A 24209-nucleotide genomic window follows, 5' to 3' on the forward strand; every position below is an offset into this window, starting at 1 on the left:
GGTCTGGAGGACCCGCGAAGATGAAAGCCCAGCGGTGACCCCTTTCGGGCCGCGCAGCTGGGGTGGGCACCCACCGGCCCCGGGGACGCCTGTGGCCGCCTGGGGTGGCTTAGGGGGCGGCAGGGGTCTTCTCCTAAACCAGAAAACCCAGAGGGGTCTCAGGAGGGCCACTGGCGGGCGAGAAGCCAACACTTTGGCAGGAGGCAGCGGTGGGACGTCCAGGAAGGGGCCCCGCTGTAGCCCGGCTTTCGGCTCGACCTCAGTTTCCCCACCTGCACACTGGAGCCACCAAGTCCCGCCCTGCCCGCTTGGAGGAAACCCAGGGCGAGGAAGGCGGAGCACGGCCGGCGAGGGCGGTGTCGGCTCCACGGCGCGCAGCCCCCTAACCGAGGATCTGCCCCAGGGCGCCCCCTGGCCCGAGCCGCCCCGCCCGGGTCCCCAGCCCGCGGCCCCTGGCTGGAGACCGCAGACCCGCGCGCGCCCCGCCCCCGCCGCAGGCTCCGCCCCGCCCGCCCCCGCCGCCGCCCGCCTCGCCTTTGATGCGCCGCGCCCGGCCAATGGGCACGCGGGGAGGCGCGGGGCCGCGGCGGCGGGCTGGGGGGCTCGGCGCCCGGGCGTCAGTCGGGCCGCGGCGACGGCGGCAGGAACGCGTCCCGGCGCCGCCTCGGGCTGCGCTCGGCTCGGGGGCTGCTCCGGGAGGAGGGAGCGGGCGAGGCGAGGCGAGAGGCGCAGGGCCGGCGGGCCGGGCGCATGGCTTAGGACAGCCCGGGCCGCCGCGCCCCCAGCATGGGGAAACTTCACTCCAAGCCGGGTCAGTGCCCCCGCCCGCCGCGCGCCGGCCCCGGCCCCGGCCCCGCCGCCGCCGTCGCTAACTCTCTCCCTCTCCTTTCTTTCCGGCTCCCGCCGCCGCCCCCCTCGCCGCCGCCGCGCGCGATGTGCTGCAGCCGCCGTGTGCAAGCGCAGGGAGAGCCCGGAAGGTAGGGGCGCGCGGGGCTCCGCTCGGGGGACGGAGGGGGCAGCGCGGTGGCCGAAGGGCCCAGCCCGCGGGGCTTGCGACCAGGGGCCCCAGACCCGCCCCCGAGCAGCCTGCGTGCCCCGTCTTCTGCCCCTCGGACCCCCTCCCAGCCGTCCTGCGCGCCTCTTTGAACCCCTCATCCCCTCCCCCTCCTCCGCCCTCTGTGCTCACAGCCTCCTCTTCAGACCCCCAAGTGCCTCCCCCCAAATCCTGACTCCCAGCCTCGCTGGCCCCTAACCCCCTCTCCCGAGATCTTGGCTCCTGCGCCCGCTGCGCCCCCTCTCCGGACCCCATCCCGCAGTCCTGGGCTCCGGCGGGCGCGCGCTCCATCTTCTCATTCCCCAGCTCCTCCTCCCGGGGTACAGGTCACACCCCTCTTTCCTCTTAGGGGTCCTGGTTCTTGGGGTCCCACTGAAACGTACCCTGATGACCTGCACCCCTCTCTCGGGCTCTGCCCTGGCCCGCAGTGCCTTGGCTCCCTACCCTCTGCTCTGGGCTGACTTTCTGCTCCCGGGCCAGACTCAGGGGTTTCCTGTCGTCCCCGCCCCAGGTGACAGCTTCGCCGTGAGCGCCGCCTGGGCTCGGAAAGGCATCGAGGAGTGGATCGGGAGGCAGCGCTGCCCAGGCGGCGTCTCTGCACCCCGACAGCTGCGGTTGGCCGGCACCGTTGGCCGAGGCACTCGGGTACGACCCCTGCCCCACCCTCTCGCCCCACTCACCCCAACTTTTAGCGCCCTTCTGGTACCGCTCCATCGTCCCAGAATCCCTTTGGAGCTGCCGCCCGCCTCCTCTCGGCGATCCTGGGCGCCTGTGCTTTGGGGGGCCTTAGGTCAGGCTGGGCAGTGCCCTGCAGGAAAGGGTTCCCTGGGAGGAAGGTCCTAGGTGCCCAGGCGGTGTGGGCCCAGTTGATGGCTGAGCTTGTGTGTGCTGGAGTAGTCTGAGGGCCTTTCTCTGACTTCTCCCCCTGTCTGGCTGCTGTTCCAAGGTGGAGTTGAGGTGGGGCTGGGGAGAGAGAGAGGGCGCTGAGGGTGACTGCGTGGCGGGCAGGTCTTACAGGCATCCCCTTATGTGTCTGAGTGTTTGCAGCAGTCCTCAGTGCCATCTGCCCAGGGACCCCAGGAGGGCAGGCTGCCAGCTGGGGGCCAGAGCTGGGGGGCCCAGGGACCCCGCAGACCCCCTAGCTTGGGCCTCGGGAGCAAGGGCCTCCTTTGGCTGTGGCCCCCAGGCCCACCCTGGGGCCTCGGCTCCGTGGGCTGCTGAGGGTGGAGTTGTTCCCGGAGGAGCAGTAGGGATGACAGGGCATTGAGTGAGGCCAGCCGCAGCTCTTGGCCTGGGACTGCTGTTCACAGATGTCCTGTGAGCTCCAGAACTCGGCACGGGGCTTTCAGGCGGTCTGCGTGGAACTCTGGCAAGCTGAGGATCAAAGGATGAATCAACTTTTTGATGTGACATTTAATTTTTTTTTTTTAACTTAGAGGGGGAACAGACTGAAGTCTCAGGTCTGGTTAGTTCTTTGGTCTGGACTGTGGGCTGGGGCGAAGCCGGTGGAGTCTTCAGATGTGTGTGTGTGTGTGTGTGTGTGTGTGTCTGTGTCTTGGGGACTGGGCAGCTCCGCTGCAGGGGCCAGTGTGGGGCTGTGGGCCTGGGGATCACGTTTGACTCCTGTTCGGGGATGAAATAACCTCTGGGTCTGGGAGAAGCCCCCCTCCCCCTCCCCCGCCAGGGCTTAGCTGGATGCTTTCTTTTCTCCATTTCTCTTCATCTGTTGGCTGGGTTGGAATTGGAGCTGCTAAGCCCTAGTAAAGATCAGAACTTGGTGGGTGGGGGGCACTGCAGCCGGCGCCCTTTAAAAACAGGACTACAAACTTCCCTTTCTTCCCCCACCGTCTCTAGTTTTTGATCCTACTTATTTATTTAAAGGGCAGTGAAAATGATGCAATTTAGCCATATGAACAAACGCATTTGCAGCTCAAGACAGAGGCCCATGGAGTGGATTTCCATTAATCAAGTTTTGGGTTTTTTCAGCCTGTTTATTTTTACAAAGTATTCCTGCAGAATGACATTTATTTGCAGTTCCTTTTTTCCCCCCCTTTTCTTTCTTTCTTTCGTAAACTGCCAGGCGGCTTTTGCTCCACGCTAGAGGGGAGACTTGAAATACAGCGAGGGCTTACTTCAATTGACTTTTATCTTCAAAGCCATAACAAATGTTCCGCGCATGTTTTTGGTGTGTCTCCTTGGCATCCAGGCTGGGAGGATGGGAGGGAGGAGGAAAGAAGGAGAGGAAAACAAAAGTCTGTCGTTTTTAATTAAATAGTAGTGTTCCCAGCAGGAGGAGTGCAAGCCAGTAAAAGTTGCCATTGGGGGAAAGGCGGGCGGGTGGGGAGGGGGCCCAGCTCAAGTCTGTGGCTTTGGTGAAGTCACGGAATTCTGTTGGCTGCTTTCTTCCCCCAGCTGAGGACAGCATGGGACGATGGGAGCCCCCTCCCCCGCCGCCCCCTCTCTCCGAGAAACACTGAGGAGTCATTAATATTTGTTCAAAGTACGTTTGAAGATGTGAGGCATAGAGCCATCGGCGTGACATGTGGCGGGTGCGTGGAGGGTGGGCTGAGGCATCAAAGATGTTAAGAGTGTGTGTGTGTGTGTGTGTGTGTGTGTCAGGCTGGGGGGGAGGGGAGCGGTCTGCCTCTTTGGGTGTTGCTCCTGGTGACTGGGACCTGGATGCCTGAGACGCCCCAGATGGCCCAGCAGTGGGGGGGGGTGGCGAGTTCGCCCTGGGAGGTGGTTAGAGTGTGCCCAGGTGTGGGGCAGCGCTGGTGGGTCCTGGGAGGCGACTTCTGGTGGTGGTACCCGGAGGGTTCTTTTATGTCTTCGTTGTTATCTATGTCTTTGACCAGGCGAAAAGCAAGTAGGGCGTTAAACCGCAGACTCCGTGCGTATTATTGGTTAGGAAGATGCTAAGTTGAAAGAGCCTAAAGTCGATGCAGAGGAAAGTCTGGGAAGTCCAGAGTCTGTAATTGTGAATGCTCACAGTTTGATGCTGGGATGCTGAGCAGGAGGCAGTGGGCGGCCCCGGGCTGGCCGGCAGCTCCTTCCCCGATATCATCATCAGGTTGCAGGAGGGTGTGGGCTCCAAGGTCTGCTGGGTTCCTGGGCTGGCAGAAGTCCTCCAGCCAGGCCCAGGCCCAGGCCCAGGCCCGTTCCCCTGGGAAGCCTGTCCCCAGAAGCTTGTCCCACTAGCGGTATCGTTATCACTGCGATAAGAACTGCTTATGACGTGCCTGTGTGTGTCTAGCACCTTGCTTACATTATCTTAATCCTCCCCAAAGCCTTCTGCAGTTGCCGGCCAGCTAGTGTGGACTGGCTGGGGTTTTCCTCCTTCCTGGAGAAGGGAAGTTGAGTGTGGTGCAGTCCTGGGTCGCAGCGGCCGCCTGGAGAGTGCCGTGTTTGCGCATCCCCAGAGCGGGGTGCACTGGCTGCCTACTGAGCGGTTGGAGATGAGCTAGCTGTGGGGCAGGAAGAGGCAGGAGGGGCCCCTGCAGGTCCTCTGCGTCCAGGACAGGGCCTGAGGAGCTCGGTCAGCGTTCAGCCTGGGCCAAGCTATGTGCGAGGTCCTCTGGGGAGTTACGGCGACCACGCTGGTGTGGGACAAGCCTGGCCTCCTGGTGCAGATGCGAAGGGGGCCAGGCTCTCCACACCTGCTTGTTGCTTCATGCAAGCCACTTTACCTGTGTAGGGGGCTGCTTCGAAAAGTTCTTGGAAAGTGGATTTATAAGTTTATTTTGGCCCCAAAGAATTGAAATTCATGCATATGAGGAGTCTTGAAAAAGTTCATGGAAAATGTGTATTATGAAAAAACTGTGCATGGATTTCAAGACGTTTTTGTGCCAAAACGTACCTTTTTTTTTTTTTTTTAAAGATTTATTTGTTTGAAAGGCCAAGTTACAGAGAGAGAAGGGGAGAGACAGATCTTCCACCTGCTGGTTCATTCCCCAGATGGCCACAATGGCCTGGGCTGGACTAGGCCAAAGCCAGGAGCCAGGAGCTCCTTCCAGGTCTCCTGTGTAAGTATAGGAGCCTAAGCATGTGGACCGTCTTCTGCTGCTTTCCCAGGTGCATTAGCTGGGAGCTGGATCAGAAGTGAGCAGCCAGGTCCCAAGCCAGTGCCCACATGGGGTGCCAGAGCCACAGACAGAGGCCCAACCTGCTATACCATGACACCAGCCCATTATTTAGTTTTTAATTTAACTTTTAAAAGTTTTTCATGAACTTTTTGAATTATTCTTGTATACCTTAATTAACCCATCTGCAAAATGGGTATCAAAATATTCTCATCCTTGGCAAGGTTATAGTAGATAACCATTCAAAAAGAATAGAACTGGGGCTGGCACTGTGGCACAGCAGGTTAAAGCCACGGCTTGCAGCAGCAGCATCCCATATGGGTGCCAGTTCAAGTCTTGGCTGCTCCACTTCTAATCCAGCTTCCTGCTAATCTGCCTGGGAAAGCAACAAAGGAAGGACCAAGTCCTTGGGCCCCTGCACCCACGTGGGAGACCTGGAAGAAGCTCCTGGCACCTGGGTTTGTCCTGGCCCAGTGCTGGTCATTGTGGTCATTAGGGGAGTGAATCAGTGTATGGAAGATTGATCTCTCTCTCTCTCTCCTTCTCTTTCTGTAATTCTGTTTTCCAAAGAAATACGTAAATCTTAAAAAAAAAAAAAAAAAGGTGGAACCTGGAAGCCAGTTTGGAGGTGGGGAGATGTGACCTGTAGGCTGGGGGTGGCAGGACCCAGGCTGTCTCTCTCCTGCCTGCCTCGCTTCCACTGCCGGCACTGACACAGGCTGAGGCCTGGGCTTCTGGTCATTCTGGGGGTCCTTGATGAAGTCCAAGGGATTGTGAACTCGTTGGAGAAGTCATGCGAAACAGGAGGGGCACAAGTCCCATGCGAGAAGTAGAGTGGACTGGGCAGTGCCTGGTCCGAGGGCAGTGCGCTCCACAGAGGGACAGTCCTGTTGGCATCGTGAGATGACGCGTGGCAGCGGCTGGACTCACTGCAGGACCCGTCGGAAGGGCTGGGCATGGGCAGTACAGGGGTGGGGGCCAAAAACACTGAACTCTTAGATCAGGGAATGGGACACAGCCAGGCCTCAGGTGGGAAGCCTGGCAGAAGCAGCCACTGGTGCCCGTGTCCCTGCTCGTGTGGCACAGGTGTGCGTGCGTGCGTGTGTGTGCATGCGTGCGTGCGGAGGTGCACCTCCTGATTCAGAGCCCGCACGCCACCCTGTGTGTTGACCCTTTTGTTCTCCTGTAGCAGAGCTGCCTGAAGAAATAGGCTGTGAGCGCGGTGCAGGCCAGTCTGCCTGGATCAAAGGCGGCTGCCAGGCGGTGGGGGATTTGATTAGGGGGCACCCAGTGCATTCTGATATTGGGGGGAGATCCGGAGGGTGCAAGCCCAGTTGGAGCCCGTGGGGGCGGACCGGGCCAGGCGATGAGGTTGCCCGAGTGCCGGATTCCAGGGGAACTGCCCTTGAATGATACCAGTTGGCACAATTAAAAGGCCCCATGTCTTCACCATATGGAAAGTGTTAGGCCTTCTTACGTGGTTTCAAAGCTATGTGCCGGGAGGTGGACTTGACATTTGAGGTAGAGCATAAATTAAATATTTGGTGTTTCAGAATTAAAAGATGATTTGCTTTGAGGCTGGTGGAGGACTCGGGGTGTAGGCCTTTGAGCCTCCACTCGCTGTGTCTGTGAGTTTTCCGTGGAGGGTCACCTGCCTACTGGCACCCCCACCCCCCTGCTTTACCCCTGTGGGATGGGGCCGAGAGGCCAGGCAGCTGGAGCTGGGTAAGGTGCCAGGTGGGGCGCTCGTGTTTCAGGGGGTCTGGGTCCCTCTGGAAAAGTGGGTGGTGGGCGAGGGTGTCGGGTTCTGGGTGCTTCCATGCATCTTGCTGGTCTCTGGTGCAGGCTTTGAGGGGTGTCTCGCCCTCCCGCAGAAACTTTCTCTCCGAGGAGGCTGGATCCGCCGAACCAGGCCGCAGGTGTGTCCTCTTCCCTGGGATTCAGTGATGATGTCCCCTCTGTGCTCAGTTTTTTTTTTTTTTTTTAAGATTTATTTATTTTATTGGAAAGTCAGGGTTACAGAGAAGGAGGGGCAGAGCAAGTGGGGGGGAGGTCTTCCATCCACTGGTTCGCTCCCCGGATGGCCACAATGGCCAGGGCTGGGCCAGGTCAAAGCCAGCAGCCAGGAGCTGCTTCCAGGTCTCCCATGTGGGTACAGGGGCCCAAGCACTTGGGCCATCTTCCATTGCTTTCCCAGGCACATTAGCAGCGAGCTGGATCAGAAGTGGAGCAGCCGATGCCCATTTCGGATGCTGGCTCTGCAGGCAGCAGCTTTACCAGCTACGCCACAGCGCCGGCTCCTGCACTTGTGTTTTGTTGGAAACCCAGGGTAAAATATAACCCAAGAGACCTCCAATGTCATGGTCCTGCTGGGACCTAGAACTTGGAGGATGTGTCCTCCCCTCACCCAGTGGGGCTGTTGGGAAAGTGAGGTGGGTGCATGGGGGCTGTTCCATCTGTCCCAGGGACCAGACTGTGCCCTGGAGGGCTTCAGAAGTCAAGGCTGAACTGGAACCGCCAGACTCACTTTTGGGATGAAGCTTCTGCCCTGTGCTGTCCGCAGGGTGCGTGGTCAGCACGCAGCATCTGTTGAATGAACACTTGAAGATGGACTCAGTGGTCTGCATGCTTGCTCCCTCCACCTCCAGCCAGTTCTCCCCTTTTATCCAGGCTTCCAAATCTCATCTTCAACAAGGTGCCACCTGCGGGAGTGGAGGCGTGGTCTCAGCTGGGCCTTTCCTTTCAGGCCCTCCTTAACTGATTATTATTGGGAATGAATTGTCAGTCATTAGCATGACAATTCCCTAAGGCAAACTCTGGGGATAGGGTGGTGGGTAGAAGAGGTATGGTGCCTGCCCTCCTGGGGATTCCTGTCTAAATGCAGGAGCAGCAGCCTGCAGCCAGGCAAGGCATGGGCCCAGGGGAGCACCTGTGCAGGTGGGCGCCCCCTGCTCCCCAGGCCCCAGGCTCGCTACTGTCCTTAGAAGGTGGGCTTTGCTATGTGGGAACCAGGCCAGGAGGTTGGGTAGGGATTGTAGCTTTGTAGCCTGTGGGGCCTGGAAACCCTTCTTGGTAGTCATTCTTCCTGGAAAGCACTGAAAGCCAGTGGCTCCTGGCACCTGTGAGCTACCTGCCCCTCTGGGCAGGTGTGCGGGGCAGGGCAGGCTGGCCAGTTCTTGCGTGGCTCAGGCTAAGGGAGCACTCCGTGGAGCTGATAAACCTGCAGTGTTGGTGCAGGGTTGGTGGCACCAGCTGCTGTGCTGGGGAGGAGGCCCGTTCTAAGGCCCAGAGGCTGAGCCCAGGTGGTTGTGGGGGGCTGAGCGGTGGGACTACCTGCTCATGGGCAGAGGGTGGCATCTCAGGGATCTGGGCAACAGGAGGTAGTGCCGGCCAACCCTAGAGGGAACCCATCCTGCCCCAGCAGTGCCCATGGGAGGAGGCTTCTTGTCTGGCCTTACCAGGTCTGTCCCCAAAGAGGCCAGGGGCTGGTGGTCCCCGTTCATGGGCGAAGACCCCAGGATCCTCCCAGCTCCAGGGCTTCTGTAGGCTCACTCACTGGCTGTGGGTTCACAACATGCTTTGGTTTAGAAACTTCTGGAATTTTGAGGTCGCCTGTTGAATTCCAAAGCCAGCACTTCCGGCTGCCTTCCCGACTTCCCTCTCTCTTGCTTGCTCCCTCACACATGTTCTTTCTGCTGCTCTTGTCTCTCACAGACATTCTTCCCCCCCCCCCCCCCCCCCCGTCCCGAGGAAGGAAAACATTCCGACTCTCGCAAACAGAATCTTTGCCATTCTATCTGCGGGAGAACTGAGGCAGGCGCCCAGAATATCCTGGAAGCCAGGCCAGCGAGGGCTGAAGGCTTCAGTTGTTGAATCTGGAAGTAGGGCTTTGATGTCACTGGCTCCGTTTATCCTGGGAGGCTGCCTGCCTCTTTACGGCGGCAGGAAGAATGGCCTGGAGGGAGAGCCTGAACCTCCCCCAGGGCCGCCCCAGTCTGCCAAGGGCGGGCGGGGAACCTTTTCCAAACAAGCGCTCTCAGAGGCATGAGTAATTCTTTGATAGCTTCCCCGGGCCAGCGGAGTGGGCAGGGTCCATGTGGGCAGGGTCGCGGGGCCCTCTCCACTGAAGTCATCCTTGGGCTGGCCTCACACATGGGCACTCACCAGCACCGCTCTGCCTGCCGGGGTGGGTCCTGGGTGTGGGTGTTTAGGGGGCTCTGAGAAATTGGTCTGGGCATCGCTCTCCCTCCTGGTCGCTGTGTGCACATGTGTGTGGCCTCGTGTGCACCCGACACCTCTCAGAGGATCCCAGGGTACTGGAAGGAGTGGCTTCACAGTGGAGTGACACCTGCTGCAGGGTCTGTCCCCCTCTCTGGCTCAGAAGTAGGGTAACATCATCAGAGTAGAGCAGGTTTTTTTTTTTTTTTTTTAATTTATTTTATCTGAAAGGCAGAGTTACAGAGAGAGAGAGAGACAGATAGACATCTTCTATATGCAGGTTTACTCCACTGTGATGACCAGGGCTGGGCCAGGCCAAAGCCAGGAGCTTCTTCTGGGACTCCCACAGGGGTACATGGACCCTAGCACTCAGGCCATTCTCCACCGCTTTCCCAGGCACATTAGCAGGGAGCTGGATCGGAAGTGGAGCAGCTGGGGCCGGAACCAGCACCCAGCTGGGATGCTAGCATGGGATGTCGGTGCTGCAGGTGGTGGCTTAACCCGCTCTGCCCCAGCACTGGCCCCAGCATCTATCTTGAATGTGTTCAGGTCGAACCATCCCTGCTCCTGCAGTCCACACCAGGTGACCACTGGAGGCCGGGAGCGCCCTAACTCTGTTCAACAGCACTGTCCTTGTTTTCAGGGAACTTGCAAACTAGTTGGGAACGGCAATTTTTTTTTTTTTTTAATTTTAAGCTGTGATGTGTGCCTCAGAAAACTTCTAGGTGCTTTGAGAACATAAATAGGGACCAGGCCTCATCTGGGTGGTCGGTCACTCCTTGGCATTGACCACATCTGTATCCTGAGCGTGGAGTCTGGGGTTGTGGAAACCATAAGGAACAGCTCGGAGTTGCTGCCTCACAGACCTTAGAGTTAAAGGCACGAAACGCCCCTCTTTGCCTCATCTGTCTGTCTTCTCTGATTGCATCGGTTAGATTCTCCTCTACTCTCTTTGGTCACCACTAAATGTGGCGTCTGTTGTTTGAGTAAGACAGCTCTCTTCTGTTCCTGGCTTGCTAAGATTTGACAAGTCAGGAGCCATGATTGGATTTGAGCCATGCCAGAGGGGTTCTGTGTGCCCGATTGCCATGGCTGGATCTCCTAGTGTTCATCCCCCTCTGTGCTCCCAACCGGATCCTTCTTTTTCAGGTCAGTGGCAGTCAGTCCCTCTTAATGTGTGGCTTCTATACACCGCAGATCAAAAATTGCAACTGCAGGAAGAAAAAGTGCATATGCACCAAACAGTACAATTTTTCTTGTTATTATCTGCTAACCAGTATTAGGTATTGTGAGTCACCTAGAGAGGATGTAAAGTGAGCAGGAGCCTGTGTGCAGTTCTGTACAGGGGGCGGAAGCCTCTGCAGGGAGTTCTGGAACCATCCACGGCAGGCGCAGTGGTGGGACTGTGCCCCTTCCAGCTGCGGCTGTCTTTGCTCTGCAGGTGCTGCACTCCGGATCTTGGCGTGGATATTTGCGAGTTAGATTGGTGCAGAGTTCGGGAAGATAGATCCTGAGCAACCAAGAAAATGTTGTAGCACTGTCCAGGCTCTGAGCGGTGAGCAGGGAGGCCTCGTCTTTGCCCGCATCCAGGACCAGAGATTGAAGCTGAGAGCCAAGCGGGCAGCAGGGAGGGAGGGAGGTGGGGCCTGGCAGGGTCAGAGGCGGGGTCACGGCAGCAGCTGGGAGGCCCCCCGCGTGGAAGGTGTGAGGAGCTGGGCGATCTGGAACTTCTGCCGTGTCCAGAGGGGAGGCCCTGTGTGAGTGGCAGGGGAGCTGGTGCGGGGGGCGGGGCAACGTTGGGGTGGGTGCTCGGTGGAAGAAATGCTTGGTGAGATAAGGAGGAGTCAGTGACGGGCTGTGCTCTGGGGGCTCAGAGGAGCTCGGGGATCATCCAGGGGACCCTGCGGGGGCCACAGCAGGGCAGGGAGCCAGGAGGCGAGGCAGAAGGGCAGGCGGTCCTGGCGGCAGTGTTTCCAAAGCATGGCCTTGCAAGTTAAGGGAGCCCTCACGGGCTGTTGGGGGCAGCTGGGCTTGGCCAGAGTGGGGGGCTGGGAAGGCTCTCACAGGAGCCGGGGAGATTTGGGAAGCACCAGGCAGAAGCCGAAGCGGGGAGGACTGAGCTTAGTCCGCTGCAGAAGCAGGGAGCAGCTGGGGCGGAGTGCCATGACCCCTCTCTCTTCCTGTCCACAAGTTTCTTCCAGGGCCCGCAGGCCTCCCGGAATGCGTGGTCCGCGGGTCAGCTTCTGGGGTACAGAGCAGCACAGAGAAGGGAAGTGGCGGGGAGCGGAGGCACTGGAACAATTGGCTCTGCCCTGTGCCTGCGGTGGGGAGTGGGGCTGATGCGGGTGCCTGCTTCCTGGGGTGGCTGTGAGGACCTGAAGCATAAGAGGCTTGTAACTGCCTGGCGCGAAGCCAGCACTCAGCACAAGCTGTTAAAGTTGTAAAACTGCAAGAGAGGCCTGGGGCTGTGGAGATGGGGACAGGACTTTTTGAAGGAGGTGGCAGGTGAGTAGGGCTTGGAGGGTGGTGAGACTGAGACTGAGGGCCAGAGAGGTTGCATTAGTGAATGCAGCAGGCTGGCTGGGAGACATCTGGGAGGGGTGGGGACTGGGGTGCCCTAGGGAACACAGACCCTGTTCTGAGGGGCAGTGCTGCTCAGCACAGTCCTGGTGTTGTCATATCATCTGGTCATTAAGAGAATTGCACAGTCTGCATATCACGTGGAATGTTCCAATTTAAACACTTATCAATCAACTGAATTTTTAAAAAAATTTATTTATTTATTTGAAAGTCAGATTTACCCAAGGAGAGGAGAGGCAGAGACAGAGAGAGAGGTCTTCCACTTGCTGGTTCACTCCCCAGATGGCTGCAACAGCCAGAGCTGCGCCGATCTAAAGCCAGGAGCCAGGAGCTTCCCCCCAGTCTCCCAAGTGAATGCAGGGGCCCAAGCACTTGGGCCATCTTCCACTGCTTTCCCAGGCCATAGCAGAGAGCTGGGTGGGAAGTGGAGCACCTGAGACTTGAACCGGAGCTCATATGGGATGCAGGCACTACAGGCGGTGGCTTTAGCTATTATGCCACAGCGTCGGCCCCAGTCAATTGAAATTTTTAGAAAATACTTCTTCGGGTCACCCAGACAGCCGGGCGTGGCCTGTCACACCCTGGCCAGGGCTTGCTTAGAGGTTGATGGCGATGGTGGTGGCCTATCAGTATGTTTGTGATAAGAGTGCGTAGGCAGGGACTGCAAAAAGGCAAGTTTATCTGGGTCCAAAAATTGTTTGAACTCCTTGTATATGGGGGTCTTTACAAAGTTCATGAAAATGTGTGTAACATGGGCTGGCGCTGTGGCTCAGCAGGTTAAGCCGCCATGTGCATCGCATCATCCTTTATGGGTGAGCACCTGTTTCACTCCCGGCTGCTCCATGTCCAGTCCAGCTCCCTGCTAACGCATCTGGGCAAACAGCAGAGGACAGCCCAAGTGTTGGGCCTCTGCCACTGTATGGGAGACCCAGATGGAGATTCAGGCCCCTGGCTTTGGCCTGGCTGGGCCAGGCTGAAACTGGGAGCTGGGCTCTCAGTCTGGGTCACCCTTGTGGGTGGCAGGGACCCAAGTACTTGAGCCATCACCTGCTGCTTCCCAAGTGTCTACATTAGCAGGAAGCTGGGATGGGGAGCAGAGCTAGGCCTTGAAGCCAGGTATTTGATAAGGGATGCCGGCACCCCAGGTGGTGTTTTAACACTGCGCCAAACACCTGTCCCTCCACAACTGTCTGGAAGGGTCCTAGCGGGAGTCCTACGTGTGCTGTTGCTCCTGAAGCTTTACAGGCACCCTCTTGTTGAACCCTTGCCTCTGTTCTGTGTATCACACCCCTGTCGCCCAGAGCAGGAGTCAGGCTCGGCAAGTGGAAGTCACTAGTGCAGCTGGGGAGGGCAGAGGGTGTGGCCGGAGCAAAGCGCTGGGCGGCCCTGGCTGGTGTTCTGTTGGACAGGAGAGCAGCATGGGGGGTGCATGTGGGACAGGGCAGCAAGGAGGCGGGTTAGGCCTCTGCATCCTGGGGACCAGCACCTGCACGTCGGAGATGCCGGAGTGTGGTCAGAGCTCACAGAATCAGACTTTCTGGATGCCTGGCCTGGGTGCACCTGTCCCCAGCTGGGTGGCTTTGGGCTAGGTGTTGGTACAAGTGTTACTGCTCCTCAGTTTTCTGTTCTGTCCCTTGTGGAGTTGTGTTTCAGGGTGAAATGAGTTTGTTTCAGCAGACGAGAGAACACAGCAGGTGTCGTCCTGCCGCATCCTATTACTGATTACCCGGATGTGTGCTAAGTGTGACGAGGGACAGGCTGTGTTGAAGGGGAGTAAGGGAGGAGAGGCTCTGTTGTGCGTCAGGCAGCGACAATGATTGAGACCCAGAGAGTAACTAGGAGATAGCCAAAGGAGGAAAGGCCGAAAGCATGGGATGAGCAGAGGCCAGGAGGCATGTGTGGTTGGTGTGCAGAGGGTATCTCAGCCCGTGTGTGACTCAGGGCCACAGAAGTCCGTGGGCTGGCAGTGAGGTGGGTGCTGTTGCAGCCCACAGTGGGCCTGTCTACCCGCTGCAGATCTTGTGTGTTTCAGCTTCTCTCGCTTCTGGCCAGGTGGGAGAGGTAGCAGGAGAAATCTGTCATCCTGGGGCTGCTGCCCATGCCCCCTGTCCTGGAGGATGGAGCTGGATCCTGGGAAGGTGGGGCAGAGTGTAAAGGCCCCTGCTGGCAAGATGCACCCTGGGTGAGGGCTGGGGGAGGCCGCGTGGGCTGGCGGCCCCGACTCAGAGGCCACGCCCCCTCCCCACCTGGCTTCCAGAGATCCTGACTTGGTTGTTCCCCCCCCCGGCAGTGATCTGGAAGACCACCACAGCAAACAGACCTCTTCAGTGGGCCCTGGGGGTGTTCTCCCTGCACCCTACCCGGGGACACTCAGGCGCATGCGGGCTCGGTCCCTCCTGGGCACGTGTGTGCCTGCGTCCTCAGTGTTCCACGCCCATGCACTGCCCATCGTGTGCACAGCCCTGTGCTGCATCTGGGGTAGGAACACGGCCCTGCTTGCTCAGTGCCTGCCGATGCCAGGCCCTGAGCCCAGCACTCTTCTTATGGGCTCTTCAAAAAGTTCCTGGAAAAGGTGTGTTATGAGAAGAGGATGCGTAGATTTCAAAAGTTTTTTTGCACGAAAATAAAATTACCTTTTTTTTTTCTTTTTTTAAAGGGTGTATTTGAGAGGGAGGGTTACAGAGAGAAAGGTCTTCTATCTGCTGTGTTTGCTCCCCAAATGGCCACAACAGCTGGAGCTGGGCTGATCTGAAGCCAGGAGCCAGGAGCCTCCTCTGGGTCTCCCACGTGGGGCAGGGGCCCAAGTACCTGGGCCATCTTCTGCTGCTTTCCCAGGTGTATCGGCAGGGAGCCACATCGGAAGTGGAGCAGCCGGGAATTGAACCAGCTCCCACATGGGATGCTGGTGTTGTAGGCAGAGGCTTAAGCCACTCCACCCCAGTGCCAGCCCCTAGGCCTGGAGTTGGCAATGCCACTTTCTTTTGGTCAGCAGGTCACAGGTCCAGCATAGGTTTAGGGGTAAGTCCTAGCCAGGGCCATGAATACTGGCAACTGAGAATCGCTGGTGGCCATCAGTGTGGTATAGCTGAAAGGGTGTAGACTAGAGAGAGCTGCTCAGAGGTAGGGCACAGAGACAGGACTGAGAGGTGGTCAGCAGATCCACGCTCCTGGTGGTGGTGGTGGGGTTTGGCGGGAGCTGGGTGGGCACAGTGACAGCAGAGGGGAGACTCCGGTGGGTTATACAGGGCCTGAGAAACACTTGCCTGTGAGCAGACGCTTTCAGGGACCCTGGTGATGGTGGCAGCCATCGCACGGTGCTGCCTGCAGCAGGTGAGAGCAGGATGTGTTAGGGCCTTGCATGCTGACCGGAAGGAGGCCTTGAAATGCTGCCAGATGAGCCAGGCGGGGACGAAACAGAAGTGGACCCTGCTCCTGTGTCTTGCTCAGGCCTGAGTCTCTCTGTATGTGCAGGTGCACAGAGAAAGCTCTGGAAGGCTACACTGTCAGACTCTTTGCCTGAGGAGTGAGGAATTCCACTTCTCTCGTGAGCCATTTTTACATTGTTTGATTTTTTTTTCTTAAAAAAAAAAAAAAAACCTGAGCACTGCTCTTTTGTATTTTTCCAGAAGTCCTTGGATTTGGGAAGAGAAATGAGGAAGTAGGTGGGGCGTGTGTGGGCAGCTGGAGGGAGCTTCGTGGCCAGGACTTCAGAGAGAAGACAGCAGTCGGAGAGGAGGTGGGGTTGGAGGGACTCAGGGATGGCCCGAGGCACACCTGCTCTCAGCTTTCTGGCTGCTGCTTAAAATGCAGAGTCCTTGGGCCCCCCCAACCTGTGCGAGCCTTCGGAACCAGAACCTTACTGCCCTGGGTGACTGCTGTGCCCGCTGGAGCCTGGAGGATCGGCAGTGGCATGGTGCAGGAGTGGGCAGGGCTGAGGAGGTGCTGGTGCCCCCCATTTGTAGAATCATAAGGACCCAGTGGGTGGCTGTCGCAGCTCCTGGCTCTGGTGCGCTCCCAGTTGGTGGCTCTGTCTGCCCTCCCACGTGCCCGGGGCTGTGGCTCCTGGAACCCACAAGGGGATCTGGGGCTTCCCTGACGGTTGTTGACACATGGCCTCTCTTCCAAGGGTGCAGGTAGCTCCTTCCCGAACTGGAAGGAAGAAGGAGATGTTAAAGGACCTCCGGACGGTGCAGCCCACCAGAATGTTCTGGTGCTGGAAGTGATCCATGTGGGTGCCGTCTGACAGGGGAGCTGCCCGTAGCTGCTGAGCAGGGAATGTGGCGCTTGAGGTGCTGGTGCAGGAGTTCAAGTGTACATGTCACAGCCCCAGGAGGCTCTGACCGCTGGGTTGGACAGCGCAGCTCTGGGCCGACGGAGAAGACCAGGAGCCGTGGGGCTGCAGGCCACTGCCGTGGGCGTGAGCTTCCTTGTAGACGAGTGGCTGGTGGCACCTGCTCTGCATGCTGCTGCTTGGGGTTGTCTTAGCCTCCTGACCTTGGGCATCCCACTTGGTCACGCTGTGGCTTTGCTGGGTGAGGAGTGGGGCGGGCTTCTCTCCAGCCAGTGCTTGCCCTGGGCTTTATGGTTTCCAGCGCCTTCCTTGCAGAACTTATCTGGGATTTAATCTTTGCAGAGACCTGGCCTGAATCAGTATTAGGACTGTGGAGAAACTGAGGCCAGACTGCCAAGTGCAGGGGGTGGGTTCCTTGTGTCTCTCCCTTGTGTCCTGGGGGCCTTTTGCACTGCTTGGCGCATGACAGGCACTAAAGGGTCATCTCCAGGTGGATAAAGTTCAGGGGGTGAGGGGCAGAAGCTTAGCTAGAGGACAGAGCCAACACGGGCTGGGGAGTCAGGTTCTGCCCCTCCAGACCCACCCCCACAGACCTTACCGAGCCTTGCTGCTCTGCAGCTTCGGAGAGCCCGTTTGAAGAGAGCTTGCCTCTCCCTCGCCCTCTCAAAAGGTTCTTCACCTTTTGGTAAATTAAGTCCTAAACCTGGTAAAACCGAACAAAAAGACAGTGCTGAATTATACGGAAGAGTACGCACACACAGGAAGCTCCCGTCCCAGCTCCCCTCTGTCCAGGTGTCTGCTGTTCTGAGTTCCTAAAGGTGCTTCGGGCCCTGCCCTGTGACTGTGCACAACTGTCCCTGCCCAGACCAGGAGCAGCTGTCTTGGCCGACGAGACTGGAGAGCCCTGGCACTTGCAGGTCAATTGAAAAATTCATTTAAGGAATCTCTCTCTCTCTCTCTCTCTCTCACACACACACACACACACACAGTGCTGTAGATCTTAAGCATTTTCTTTAACAGATGCATATTGTACATCTGGCTCTGCACCTCGCTGTTTTAACAGTGTGTTTTGGAAATCAGTCCATGTCAGTATATAATATAGTCTTACTGTCTTCATGGCTATTAAGCCTTCCATTCTTTTTATTTTTTTATTTTTTATTTATTTGACAGGTAGAGTTACAGACAGTGAGAGAGGGAGAGACAGAGAGAAAGATCTTCCCTCCGTTGGTTCACCCCCCAAGTGGCTGCCACAGCCGGTGTTGCGCCGATCCGAAGCCAGGAGCCAGGTGCTTCCTCCTGGTCTCCCATGTGGGTGCAGGCACCCAAGCACTTGGGCCATCCTCCACTGCCCTCCTGGGCCACAGCAGAGAGCTGGACTGGAAGAGGAGCAACCGGGACTAGAACCCGGTCCCCATATGGGATGCTGGCGCCACAGGCGGAGGATTAACCAAGTGAGCCACGGCGCCGGCCCCAAGCCTTCCATTCTAAGAATGTACCCTGCTTTATTGCACTGATCTTCTGTTGTTGGGCATTTAGGTCATTTATGGGCTTTTGCCTATAGTTGGGCTTGTTTATTTGAGAGCTAGAGAAAGACACTCCTCACATGCCTGCAACAGCCAGGGGGCTGAAACCAAGAGCCAGGAACTCAATCCAGGTCTTCCATATGGGTGTCAGGAACCCAGCCACTTGAGCCATCACCACTGCCTCCCAGCGTCCGCATTAGCAGGAAGCTGGAATTAGGATCTGGAGCTGGGAATTGAACCTGGGTACAGTGATGTAGGACAAGGGGCCAGCATTGTGGCACAATGAATTAAGCCACTGCCTGCTATACCAGCATCCCATGTGGACGCCGGTTTGAGTCTCAGTGGCTCTGCTGCCGAGCTAGCTCCCTGCGAGTGCACCTGGCAAAGCAGCAGCAGATGACCCAAGTGCTTGGGTCCCTGCCACCCACATGGGAGACCTCAGTGGAATTCCAGACTCCAGGCTTCTGCCTGGCCCAGCTCCAGACATTGTGGCCTTTTGGAGAGTGAACCAGTGGATGGAAGATCTGTCTCTGTAACTGCTTTTCAAATAAGTAAATAAATGCATCTTTTTTTTTTTTTTAATGTATGACGTAGGATGCTGGTGTCCTAACCAGCATATTTTTTTTTTTTAAGATTTATTCCTTTTACTTGAAAGAGTTACACAGAGAGAAGGAGAGGCAGAAAGATAGAGGAGAGGGGCCAGCACTGTGGTGCAGTGAGTTAACGCCCTGGTCTGAAGCGCTGGCATCCCATGTGCGTGCCGGTTTGAGTCTGGCTGCTCCTCTTCCGATCCAGCTCTCTGCTGTGGCCTGGGAAAACAGTGGAAGATGGCCCAAGTCCTTGGGCCCCTGCACCTGCATGGGAGACCCAGAAGAAGCTCCTGACTCCTGGCTTCAGATCGGCGCAGCTCTGGCCATTGCGGCCAATTGGGGAGTGAACCATCAGATATAAGACCTCTCTATTTCTCTGCTTCTCCTCTCTCTGTGTAACTTTGACGTTCAAATAAATAAATAAATAAATAAAAGAGAGAGAAAGAGAGAGATATTTTCCATTCCCTGGTTCACTCCCCAGTTGACCGCAACAGCCGGAGCTGTGCCGATCCGAAGCCAGGAGCCAGGAGCTTCTTCCAGAGCTCCCATGCAGGTGCAGGGGCCCAAGGACTTGGGCCATCTTCCACTGCTTTCTCAGGCCATAGCAGAGAGCTGGATTGGAAGTGAAGCAGCTGAGACTCAAACAGGCGCCCAAATGGGATGCCGGCACTGTAGGCGCGGCTTTACCTTCTATGCCACAGTGGCTCCCCAACCAGCATATTAACTGCTGGGCTCCGTGCGAGCCGAGTTGCTTTAGATCCGTGGTTTGGGTTTTTGTGGCTGTGCTCCTGCACCTGTCTGCGTGCCCAGCACATGCACTGCACACCCTGATGTGACCTCCAGATGTGGCTCTCCTAGTCTTTCTTCTGCCAAAGCCAGTTTCTCCGCGCGGCTGCTGTCTTCAGAATGCACTGGGGGACAACCGTCAGGGGGCTTGTGCTCAAGGAGGAGGACCTTTTGGGCCAGCTGGCTTCTTTCTTTTCTGGTCGCCCATTCTGATGTTTCTGGAAGATTCCTGTTAAGTCTGCCTTTAAACCTTTGGGGCTTATCTATGCTTTGGTGGATGAAGAGGTTCAGAGAGGACGTGACCTATGGGGCTCAGGAGCTCCCCTGGGTGCTTCTTCCTTTACAGCTGGGGAAACCGAGGCCTAGGCAGGGTTCAGTGGCTCCTCCAGGTGTCGTGAAGCTGGCCTGGTTCAGTCGTGAGCTTTGGCATTCCGATCTTAGTACTCCTTCCCTGGCCAGGGACAGGGTGATGGCTCACCTATGCCTCGTGGCCACCTGGAGTTCCACCATCTCCACTGGGTCCTCCCTGGCCCCTGAGCCCAGCGTGGCTCCAATGCCTGCCTCGTCGGGCCGGTGAGCAGGTCCAGAGTGGTGGGAATTGTTCTGGCAGCAATGTGAGCTGGTGCTTTGCTGTGCGTGTGTTAAGACACAAAGTCCTCTGGTTAACAGCACATTAATCACGGTGCGAAGGAGGGACTGTCTTGGGGAGACATGACTTCATGAGCTTGTCATAGAGCCGGCCCCTGCCGTATTTCACTCTCCAAGATTTTTGACTTTCAGAAAAGGAACCGCAGATAGAGTTACCAAGCTCTACAGAAATATTTGTACTGGGCAGAAGATTGCTGTACGGGGCGCCGGGGGGGGGGGGGGCAGTTATTTCAGGAGACAAGCAAAGAACCCTTTATTCTCATGTTCTGGGGGAGGAAAAACTCGTGCCGGAAAGCCTCCGTCTTGCATGGGCTGTTGGACAGGCTGGGCCGCATTTCTGGAGCTGGGAGCGGGAGACATGAGATGGCCTGGGAAGGCCTGAGCCTGCACCCACCCTGTCTTCACCTCCCTGGGGACTGGGGGCTGGCTTTGCAGGCAGCGGGGAGCCCAAGGGTGCTGGGCAGGGGAGGGGGCTGGTCAGAGCTGGGCTTTAACCTGAGGGTGCATGACGGGGAACAGAAGAACCCGCAGTCGGGCTGTCCCACCAGCATGTGAGGCCCCCAGCTGGAGGGACGAGAAGTTTGGCTCAGTTCTGGCCCTGCTTTTTGTTTGTTTGTTTGAAAAAGATTTATTTTTCACTTTATTTCACATTTATTTGAAAGGCAGAGTGATGGGTGGGTGGGGGGCGGGGAGAGATTTTCTGATTCTCTAGTTTATTCCCCAAATGGCTGCAACAGCTGGAGCTGGGCCGATCTGAAGCCAGGAGCCAGGAGCTTATTCCAGGTCTCCCATGTGGATGCAGGGCCCAAGCACTTGGACCATTCTCTGCTGCCCTCCTAGGCACATTAGCAGGGAGCTGGATTGGAAGTGGAGCAGCCAGGACTCCAACTGGCACTCTGATATGGGAGGCAGGCGTCGCGGGTGGCGGCTTAGCTCATTGTGCCACGATGCCTGTCACCAGCACATGGCTCTGGCTTTCCATCTGCAAGTTGGGGATCCCAGCAGTGCCAAGCGCCTGGGCTTAACGTGCGGGGCTTCCTTGTCCCTGTGTCCACCTGTGCCCATGCGCTGCGACGCTTGACTGCTAGACTGTGTTAGCAGGCCAGAGAAGTGTGGGTCCCTCCCCTGCACTCCACCTGGGACCTGTGTTCCCAGGAGGCATTGCTCCTGCCTGGAAACTGGGTGGGAATCTTGGCCCTGTTATAGTCAAGGGGACTGGGGTGGCCCTTTGAGGATTCAGCCTTGGCGCCCCTCCCCCGGCGTGGAGGAAGGACGCCTGCCTGCAGTCCTGTTTGTGCCTGGCTTGTTCGGTGAGGGCGCGGCAGCATGGCTGCCTTCTCCCGCGGCTGTAATCCCTTTTAAGTTGGGTGGCTGCAGGGGTTGATTTATTTCCTTGTGCCCCCACCCTCTGGGTTATTTAGAGTGTGTGAGAGAGTTTATCTTGTTCCCGGGAGATCTATGGTGTCGGCTCTGCAATGGCATCCAAGTTTACAGAATGGAGTCTGGTGCCCAGAGCCATCGGGTAAATATTTTGGGAAGTCGGATTCCGCAGGCATGATGGCCCGTGGGCTGGGTGGCGGGCGCTTTTCCGTGACTGGGGGATTGAACTTGGACTCTTCTCATACAGTGCCCTGAGCATGGGCTGCAGCTGCCTGCCTCTCTACTTGGCTCCAAGGCCCCGTCCATCAGGACTCTGCCCATTGCTTCTGCGCTCCCTGCAGATCTGCACGCTGCTTCTTCATCCTTGGATCCCTGCCTCCCGCCTCCTCTGCCACCTTCATGTCCGCTCACCCCTCCCTGAAGGCTGCCCCGCTGATTCCCACGGCCTCGCTTGGCTTTGCTGGCATCGCCTTTGTTTTGTCTGGGGTTGGCTGGGTCACATACATGGGCCCTGGGCAAGATCTGTGGTCTTTCAGGCGTCAGTCTTCTCATCGGTAAAATGGGATTGCTAGTAGAACCCATGTCCTAGAGTGAGTATCGGGATTAAAAGATAAGGGGTGGGAGTCCTCGGGGCCAGGCACGTAGTAGGGTTGGCAAATGCAATCGTGACCCCTTAGAGTTTAAAATCCACAGACGCTCAAGTCCCTTAGATAAAAAGGTACAGCTTTGCATAGGGCCTCTGCTCATCTTCCCATCTGCTTAAAATCATCTCTGGGTTACTTTTTTATTTTTATTTATTTGAAAGGCAGGGTTACAGAGAGGTAGAGAGAGAGAGAGAGAGAGAGGTCTTCCATCCGCTGGTTCACTCCCCAAAAGGCTGCAATAGCTGAAGCTGAGCTGATCAGAAGCCAGGAGCCAGGAGCTAGTGCAGGGGCCCAAGGACTTGGGCCATCTTCCACTGCTTTCCCAGGCTATAGCATAGAGCTGAATCGGAAGTGGAGCAGCTGAGACTCGAATGGGTGCTCATATGGGATGCTGGCATGGCAGGTGGCGGCTTTGCCTGCTATGCCATAGTGCCGGCCCTGTGGGTTACTTCTAACACCTGATGCGACGTAAAGGCTCTGTAAATAGTTGTTTTACTGTATTGTTTAGGGAATAATGACAGGAGAAAGTTGTCTGCATGTGTCCCATGCAGAGCCCTGGTTTCCTCCGGAGTATCGTCCTCCCTCTGTTGGTTGTGGTTGAGGCTGCTCGGCCTGCAGGTGCAGAGGGCCAGCCGGCTGGCCGTCGCCCCCTTTGCCTTTGGATGGCATGATGCCTGAGGGCAGAGGCCGCTCCTTCTCGTCCTTGTGTCTCCCAGAGTCGTCTCTTTGCCTGGTGCCTCGTCTGGAGCAGGTCCTGAGAACCTATGAAATGGTACCCACTGGTCAGGGGAAGTGGGGACTCCATGGGGTCCTTGGGTGGGAAGCCCCTCAGATTCTGACTCGCCGGAGCTCCGGGGAGAGGAGCAGTGTTGCTTTAGCAGGGGGTGGGGGCCCTGTGGGTGCCGTCTGTGCCAGGCACCTGGGCTCTGCCCACACGTGGCTCCTGAGCACTAGAATATGAGTGCATGGGGAGTCCAGAGTCCAAGAGGGGAAAACGTACACAGCTGCTTATCAGTGACTTTTTTGTATTTTTTTTTTTTTACATTTTTAGACCTATTGGCTCAAATAACACTACACTTAATTTCAAGTTCTTTACAGTGGCTACTAGAAAATTAATTTTTATTTTTTAAAAATATGCTTATTTATTTATTTGAAAGGCAGAGTGACAGAGAGAGAGAGAGAGAGCGCGCGCTCCCATCCCCTGGTTTACCCCACAAATGGCTGCAACGGCCAGGGCTGGGCTGGGCTGAAGCCAGGAGCCTGGAACTCCTTCTGGATCTCCCACGTGGGTACAGGGGCCCGAGCACCTGGGCCACCACTTACTGCCTTCCTAGTCACATTAGCAGGGAGCTGGATCGGAAGTGGAGCAGCCGGGTCTTGAACCAGTGCTCATGTGGGATGCCGGCATCAAAGGCAGTGGTTTACCCTGCTGCGCCACAGCGCCGGCCCCGAGGAAATCTCACAGGACGTGTATGGGTGTATTCTCTGACTGAGCAGCACTGGTCTCTACTCCGGACCTTTCTCAAGGAGGAGGAGAAAGCTGCTTCATGGGGGACAAAAATGCCTTCTTGTTTACATAAACAGAGCTATAGCACAGGTGTGGAGTGAGACTTTCCCACCTGGTGGACAGGTGGGAAAAATGCGAGTCTACCTGGGCCTTGTCTGGGGCGGGGGTAATGAAGCCTGAGGCCCCGCCCTGTCCGTGTGACTTTTGAGCAGGTGCATTAACCTGGCTAAGCCTCCGGCTGCTCACCTGTCGAATGGGAGTCCGAGGGGACCATCGTGTGGATTAGGTGAGAGTGGCTGTGTACGTGTAGCTCACAGAGTGCAGGTGACACTTGGATCGGGACATTATTCCGGACATCTGTGCTGGGCCGGACATGTGGCCGGAGGGGGTTTGGGGGATGTGGTACCCCCCATCCCCACCTCAACCCCAGTGGTGCTGCGCCAGCCCTAGGCAGTGGTGTGGTGCGGTCTCTATGCTGAGAGCTGTCTGCCTGTGGCCTTGGCTGGACTCCTGGTGCCCTCCTGGCTGTGCCAGTGCCGGCTGCCAGGCCCAGGGCTGTTCTAGAGGGAGAGCGGTGGCAGCGGTAGGGGGTGAGGAGGAGCCACCTGTTGATGACAGACAGGGACAATTGGATTAAAGGCCCTGCTGAGGCCTGGGAGGAGAAGATGCAGCCATTGGCGACACACCGAGTGTGTGTTCTGGTTGTCCAGTGTGAGAGCCAGCAAGGCCCGGGCTTGGCCTTCCCTGGGGCGAGGTGACTGGGACAGGGAGGTGGCGCTTCTGCGGGACGATCACAGGACCAGGCTGTATGTGCGTGGTGGCTTGGGGCATGGCTGGTGACCTGGGCAGCTCCTGGCAGCCTGGAGCCCCAGGTCCCCACTGCCTGATGCCTGCATGCACCTGGTGTTG

The 24209-nt window shown here is 57.3% G+C and overlaps 1 protein-coding gene across 1 annotated transcript in view; it reads left to right on the plus strand.

The window, feature by feature from the left end:
• Window positions 1-560: 560 nt before the first annotated feature.
• The window catches only part of NKD1 (NKD inhibitor of Wnt signaling pathway 1), an 84836-nt gene continuing 61187 nt past the window's right edge, over window positions 561-24209 (plus strand). The window contains exons 1-3 of the mRNA XM_051833876.3: window positions 561-811; window positions 945-977; window positions 1566-1699. Coding sequence (XP_051689836.2) covers window positions 787-811; window positions 945-977; window positions 1566-1699 — 192 coding nt within the window. The 5' untranslated portion in view covers window positions 561-786. The remainder of the gene's footprint in view (window positions 812-944; window positions 978-1565; window positions 1700-24209) is intronic.

Source organism: Oryctolagus cuniculus, chromosome 18 (genome assembly GCF_051225735.1).
Source record: "Oryctolagus cuniculus isolate XC-2025 breed Fujian yellow rabbit chromosome 18, ASM5122573v1, whole genome shotgun sequence".
NCBI lineage: Eukaryota > Metazoa > Chordata > Mammalia > Lagomorpha > Leporidae > Oryctolagus > Oryctolagus cuniculus.